The sequence below is a fragment of the Aulonocara sp. 'chitande type north' Nkhata Bay genome, linkage group LG9 (genome assembly GCF_057382095.1).
Source record: "Aulonocara sp. 'chitande type north' Nkhata Bay isolate Kocher_YH1m ecotype deep benthic linkage group LG9, A_spYH_male_GT1.1, whole genome shotgun sequence".
NCBI classification, from domain to species: domain Eukaryota; kingdom Metazoa; phylum Chordata; class Actinopteri; order Cichliformes; family Cichlidae; genus Aulonocara; species Aulonocara sp. 'chitande type north' Nkhata Bay.
Window position 1 is genome coordinate 4,888,347 of NC_141352.1, and position 7,649 is coordinate 4,895,995.

General features: G+C 43.0%; 1 protein-coding gene across 1 annotated transcript; it reads right to left on the bottom strand.

Moving 5' to 3' along the window:
- Positions 1–1,706: 1,706 nt before the first annotated feature.
- Positions 1,707–7,229, bottom strand: LOC147321466 (uncharacterized). Its single transcript, XM_086305378.1, has 4 exons — positions 6,615–7,229; positions 6,098–6,380; positions 5,605–5,916; positions 1,707–1,838 (listed from the first exon to the last, which is right to left on the bottom strand). The coding sequence occupies exons 1-4, from the start codon at positions 6,845–6,847 to the stop codon at positions 1,707–1,709; spliced, it is 960 nt and encodes a 319-aa protein (XP_086161504.1). The 5' UTR covers positions 6,848–7,229.
- Positions 7,230–7,649: the final 420 nt, after the last annotated feature.

The following is a 7,649-nucleotide window of genomic DNA, read 5'->3' on the forward strand; positions in this document are numbered from 1 at the left end:
AGGTGCTTCAGGTGGGAAAGAGAGATTACCTGAATTGCATTATCTATTTGGTCTACGAATAAGTTTGTAGGTTGCTACAGTTCAACTAGAGCAGGGGTGTCCAACTCCAGGCCTCAAGGGCGTGTCCTGCAGTCCTACAGGTTTTAGATCTGTCCTTGATCCATCACAGCTGATTTAAATGGTTAAATTACCTCCTCAACATGTCTTGAAGTTCTCCAGAGGTCTGGTAATAAACTAATCATTTGATTCAGGTGTGTTGACCCAGGGTGATATCTAAAACCTGCAGGACACCAGCCCTTGAGGCCTGGAGTTGGACACCCCTCGAACTAGAGAGTGTAAAACCTATTCAGCTGCCCAAGTAGCACCTAGCTACATGGGATGCAGCTGGTTGTACTGAGTCCATTGATTGGCCTGGTCGTTCTTTCATAATATCAAAACTCCACCTATGCAGAATTGTTTATATTAGCTAGAGTCCTTACTTCCTTGAGAGTTTGCAGTAGTGATGGGAGATCTTTTCAAACATTCAGCTCTTTTCCCTCAGCTCACTTAGAAGAGCCAGTCTTCAAATGGCTCTTTATTCAGAGCCTTCAATCTTAACCTAATTTAGCAATTATGAATGGTTTCAGTAAGAAATTGGAAAGAAACTTTTAATTCAGTGTTTTTATAAAAGCCTCATTTTCATGCATTTGTTACTACTGGTAGAACACGCATTTGAGGGCCGCATTTTGAGCAGCCTTTGCGTCGCTGTGATGTAATCGGCCTTTAGGGCTGCAGAACCTGAATTGGGATACAGCCATTGTCTTCTTCATGTAATGGTACAATCCTGGCCTGTCCTTGCATGTGATTGCCCACGAGGTGTGCCCATGAAAATAAGGTCCAGCACATGGAGCAAGTGTAAGCAGGAGTGACTAAGAACGTGACTCTCGTTGTTCATTACGTTGTTGGCTTTTAGTAGTGATGGTGTGATGAAGCCCCGTGAATGTGCCGAATCATTTCAGCCAAAAGCTTCACCAAAAGGCAGATCACTCAAAACCCATTCAACAGCTCATTTGGAAGTACTGACATCTGCTGATCATTCGATGTACAGCAGCCCAGCATGTGAGCTGCATACCAGTGGATATGTAAACACAATAATGTATTATTGGGAGATATCCTGTCAAAATGCTCCCTATCTGTTGATATTTTTCAATTTTTTTGGTGGCTCCATAAAGTGCTTACAAACTTCTTGCAAGCCTGTGATGATCCTCACAATCACCTTAGATCCACGTCATGCAAAAACCAAATTCCTGTATCTTTTCAACAGCTTGAATCACATAATAAGTATCGCATAATTTCAGACAAACTGGTCACGTGATATTCTGAAGAACAATACAGGCCTTGACACGGGCCTCATTTGGACACACCCCCTTTGCATGACACAGGCCTCAGGACTTCAGTGTCAGACATATCACCATTAACTGTTAGAGCTGGCTTGTTCACAAACAACACATCATTAGTTTGTGGGTGGGCGTCCAGAACACTGAGTCAGTTGGAAAGGATTTTCCAGGTGAGAAAGTAAAAAGGAATGACCAGCTTTGATTTTCTGGTCAGTCTTTTGAAATAGGTAAACATAGAGAGAATCTCTCAGTTTACAGGGAACTCAACTCCAAGTTGACACCCTGATTAAAAGCACAAGGCTGGTAATAATCTGGCAAGAAGTGAAGGTTTCAGCTTGCCGTTTTCCCAGAAGGTAATCGACAGTGGTAATAGTAAACAGGTGTGTTGGCAGAAACTGGGTCAGGGATGCCGCACCCAGGGGCACGGCAAGGCACCAAGGCCTGCCGAGCTCCAGCTGAGAACTGAGAGTGAGGAAGAGATACAGAGGAGAAGAAAATAGAGCAGGCCTGCTGGACCATGACAGTAACTCATTCACTTCGTTTGTGTCACTTTTGTGGAGGAGAAGCTGGGGGTCTTTTCCATGTTTGTGGGCATTCCTCACAGGTCTCATATTTTAAATGTGCAAATTATGAATTTAAGCAACAAGAATGTTTAAATAAATTAGCTTTGACAGGATGCCATGAAGAAAATCATCCATCCTTAATGCTGTTTTAATTCTCCACTCTGGGGTTTATCAGGTATTAACTTTAGGTAACTGAGCACATGATTGCACAGTCCTTTAGAAAAAACATGCATGTAAAGTGTTTAAATCATGCCCAAAATGGATTCTAAAGCCTTGTGTCTTCTTTGCCATGCTGTTCATGAGCTAAATGAAATATAAATAAATACATGAGGCAAATTACCATTGTAAACAACTGCTAGTTAAGTAAGCATGCCTTCCTGCTGATCTTTCAACTCGTCATGGAGGTGCTGTTTTGAAAGATGTGGGATATCTCTGGCTGCACCTTGAGCTGAGGGGCAGAAAAAGATCATCCCACATTGAATTTCAGCAGGTAACACAGCAGTGTCAATAAAATTAGATTAAAGCACAAGTTTGTTTGCACAAACATACACGGAGGGTAGGGGAGAATGCATATACAGGAAACCCACGCATGGAATGTGCATACACAGACACACACATAAAGAGCTGTGTTGCAAATGCAGCAAATAAACATATATCCCTGAGCTGTTTTTAGTTTTTCTGCTTCTATCTTTGCAAATGCTGTCTTTTCCTTGGAACAACATATTTTTTAAGAGATACTAGCTGTCCCTTTCATGCAAGAGCACGCAAACCAGCAGATACAGACAAAACCATATCAGTAAATTTGGAGAACTGGGGATCATAGAATATTGTTTCATTTCTTGCATGCAAACTGACTGAACTCTGAAGATTTGAAGCACATGCCTGCAGGGAAAAGGAAGTAAGGACTCACAAAAAAACACAGTACAGGCAATTTAAGTCTTAGGTGCTCTGCCAGGATTAACTAGCTAATGGATTAACACACTGTAGGTATAACAAAGAGTTTATTTTTTAAACCTTAACCTACATGGATCCATCTCTACTCATAAAGATCCTATAACAGTAAGACTCCCTCAATATCATCATAAGCCCGAGTGCATTATTTTATGGAGAATCAGTTGAACAGTTGTAAACATTTATTACCAAAGGACTGGGTTACATATAGCAAGCTGAGATTCTTTCACCCCACTAATGAAAAGTACTTGATCATTGCAGAACTCTCTCAAGTCATAGAACTGTCTTCCCATAGGCAAACTTAATCTTATAGAAAAATGTGAAAGCTGCATAGAAGTTATTAATGTTTGCAGTGTTTAAATGCTTTTCCAAAGTAACTATGATTAAATTGGATTTTAGCTCCAAAAACACTCTAAACTGGAAGATTTTGTGACATTTAATCTGTAACTTTTAATATAGTCTGTACCTGATGGCATATAATGTTGAAATTCCACATATTTTTCTGAAGACATCTAAGGCTGTTCATCATCTCATAAGTAAATATATAATTCATTCAAGATGGCAGCAGCATGTCTCCTTGTTGAATGTCTGCTTTGAATTTTTGGGGTATTTTTTGTTTTTTACTATCTTAAATGGATTTTAGTTTTTTCTAACAAGCTTTTTAAGAGTATTTTAAACTATTCTGTAAATTCTTGGAAAGTGGTCTTTTTTGGGGGGGACCTCTGCTACTACCAGAGGTTGTCTGCACCACACCAGGGCCTGTGCTGCTAGCATAAACCAACTGAGCCTCAACCAGGGCCTGTGCTGTTTTCTGAGGCCATCTCACTGCACCGGGGCCTGTGCTGCCAGCTGGATCCATCGGCACCATCCCAGGACCTGTGCTGCTGGCTGAGGCCATCTGCACTGCACCAGGGCCTAGCTGGACCCATAGGCACCACACCAGGGCCTGTTCTGCTAGCATAAACCAACTGAGCCTCACCAGGGCCTGTGCTGCCAGCTGGACCCATAGGCACCACATCAGGGCCTGTGCTGCTAAACCAACTGAGCCTCACCAGGGCCTGTGCTGCCAGCTGGACCCATAGGCACCACATCAGGGCCTGTGCTGCTAGCATAAACCAACTGAGCCTCACCAGGGCCTGTACCGCTGGCTGGGGCCATCTGCACCACCCCAGGGCCTTTGCTGCCGGCTGAACAAACTGCATCTGTGTTGCTAGTGCAAGACATCAGCACCACACCAAGGCCTGTGCTGCTCGAAAAGCTTATCTGCAATACATCGGGCGCTGTGCTGTTGATTGAAGCCTTCTACACCACATTGGTGAATGTGCTAGCAGAAGCCCTCTGCTAGCAAGCCACCAGGACCCGAACTTTTGGCTGGAGCCTTACTTGCCATCCTAGGTTTGTGCAGCCTATTTAATTCAGCATCAACAATCATTGTGTTTTGGATATTGGCTTTTTTAATAACTTTACTTTGCTTACTGGCCGTGGGGGACTTTTGGACACTCAATTTTTCTAAGATGAGAAAATTTAACCGTGACCCCATTCTGCGTGACATGGTTCCCAGATCTACATGCGTCACTGCTGCTATACATCCTGTACAATTTCCAATGTATTTGGAACAGGACATTAATCATTTTGAACTACAGAAAGATTTACCTCATCTTCAAAACCTTCTTGCTTTGTACAATTACAAAATTAGTTACGAAAAATCCTGCTTTGTGTCAACATTTCACACGTCAAAATCAATAAGTACAAAGCAGAGACTTCTGATCGTCTTACTACTGCTCTTATCTGGTAATGTGCAACCTAACCCAGGCCCTGAGCTGCAATGTAGCCAGACACCATCTGAATTTAAATCCTCACCTGGGCTGAAGATAGTTCATCTTAATGTGCGCAGTTTGTTACCCAAGATGGATATGATCAAGATCTGGGTTCAATCAACAGATGCAGATATTGTCCTCATTTCTGAAACTTGGTTGTCTAAATATATATCTGATGAACATGTTAGCATGGCTGGCTACAATATCTATCGCACCGATAGGTTTAAGAAAGGTGGTGGTGTTGCTGCTTATGTTAAGTCAAAATTTGATGCTACAATAGTTCTATCAGAATCAATTTGCAAACAATTGGAATTTTTGGCTCTGAATGTGAATGTTGCAAAGGGTCTTTGCATAACAGTTGCTTGTTGCTATCGACCCCCTTCTGCCTCCACAGAAGCTCTGCGTTCTTTAAACCTTTTGCTGTCCAGACTAAATTATGGGGAGCTTGTTCTAGCTGGTGACTTTAACTGGGATTGGCTCAAAACTGTTTCAGATGATTTTAAATCTTTTTGTGATTCTATCAGTCTTACCCAGCTGGTCAATTTACCCACTCGGCCGAATCTCAAAAGCCCCGAAAAGTCTACCTTGATTGACTTGATTTTGACAAATGTTCCTCATAAATTTTCATCTTTGGGTGTCTTTTGTAACTACTTAAGTGACCACTGTGTCGAAACCATCCATGGATTGCTGTCACCTGAATGTCGCCGCAGGCCTGTTCCATTGCCTGCAGAAGAGGCATGCGGGCATGTGGTTGGCGGTCATATACATGTCATCTCCAAGCCTAAAAAAACCCTCAATAGGGTTTAAAAATGGTGAGTAAGGGGGCAAGTATACCACTTCAAATTGATTGTGGTTGGAGAACCAGGCCTGGACCAGAGCAGCCCGATGGAAACTGACATGATCCCATATCACCACAAACCTGGGCTGATCTGGTCTGTTCTGTACAACTATATCATGGAGAGCATCTAGAAATGTGAGTATGTGTTGGCTATTGTATGGACCTAGTATTGCATGATGGTGCAGAAGCCCTCGAAGGCATATGGCGGCACATAATGTGATGTTTCCCCCGCGCTGCCCTGGGACGTGCACAATTGCCCTTTGGCCAATTACATTACGACCCCGTCGTCTTGTTTTGCTCAGGTCGAATCCAGCTTCATCAATGAAAATGTATTCATGAGGCTGTGCAGCTCCATCCATGGCCAAGATTCTCTGAAAAAAAGGGGAACATGTCACTGTACTACAGTGCTACACATACGGCACCCTCACCCCATCACACAGGTACCTGTGTAGCTCTCAGAATAGATCCATGTGGTACTGATATGGTACATATTCAGCTGCTACTGGACTTCACCAATACTCTATTGTAAATGTAAGGGACAGTTACACGTACCCGTACATATTCAGCTCGAAGTCCTTTGACCCTGTCACTGTTCCTCTCGAATGGGACTCTGTAGAGCTGCTTCATGGTGATGCTGAGTTTACCCAAGATGCGTCTGATGGTGGTGATGCTCACATGGTTTATGTTGCTGAACACTCGCCTGTCTGCAAGTATTTTCCGTCGTAGCTGGTGGAGACGGATGGCATTGTCTGCCCTCACTAGGTCCACAACGGCAAGTTCCTGCTGTTGTGTGAACAGGCGTTGCCGTCCTCCCCCAGAAGGTCTTCGGGTCATTCTGGAGGAATACAACCACATATTGTCATCGGTTTGCTTATTTTTCTTACAGTACTTTACTGTATGTACTGTGTCATCCACTGTACAACACTGTACTTCAATATAAGGAATCAGCCACTTTGGCTGCAAAAGGAGCATTAGCACCCCGTACACTTGATATGGTAATGTGATATACTGTAGAACAGTGCTATGAAACCATCTGAGTAGAGCAGAAGGTATGGAGGTGAAGACATACCTGTTTTCTAGTCGGAATGTTCGTATTACAGATGCCACTGTGAAGCGGCTTAGATGTGGGTGGACTCTCTGCCCAGCTTCCCTCATAGTCAGGCCATGGTTGATGACATGGTCCACCAAAGTTGCTCTTATTTCATCAGAAATATGGGTCCGTTCATGGCCTCTTCGGCCTTCTCCTCCTCTTCCTCCTCCTCCTCTACCTCTTCCTCTTCCTCTTGCTCTCCCTCCATCCATGCTTGCAAAGTTCTTGAAATGGCTACGCTGAGGGCTTTTTGTAGTTGGCTAATTGGTGTTCGGTTTTGCAAGTACGTGCCTTCAGGTGTGTATTTGAGTGGTTGCAATTATCCGATGTGTTTTGTATTTTGGATACATGTGTTTTCCGAATGGCACCCTGAGATTTCATTTTGTGAGCGAAGTGTCTTATGTATGAAATAGAGTGTAGCATGCAGGACCATGTGTGTTGCATAAAGGGGTAGGTGTGTTGCATAAAGGAGTAGGAGTGTTGCATAATTGGTACTGGGGTGCAAAGCAGCGCTTTTGTTTAAGGTATGGGTACATGTGTTTGAGGTATGGTAACAAAAGCTTCACGTTGTGTTACTTTAGTCTGAGCATGGGTTTATAGTGTTCAAGCAACGGGCAAAAACTGTAAAAGGGGGCGACCCAGCAGTGTTAACTAATTACAGACCAATATCTAATCTATCTGTGCTGGCCAAAGTTCTTGAAGCTCTTGTGTGTGAGCAGTTAAAGGAGTTTTTGCACATCAATGCCATTTTATCTGAATATCAATCAGGCTTTAGGAAGAATCACAGTACTATCACAGCTGCAATTAGAGTGGTAAATGATATTACTATTGCACTTGATAAAAAACAACACTGTGCATCCCTTTTTATTGATTTGTCAAAAGCATTTGACACTGTTGATCATTGTATTTTAAAACTTAGACTCTTCCAGTCAGGACTCTCTGAGAGAGCAGTGGCATGGTTCTCAAACTACCTCAGTAACAGGACTCAGTGCATTAAATCTGACGGTCTATGTT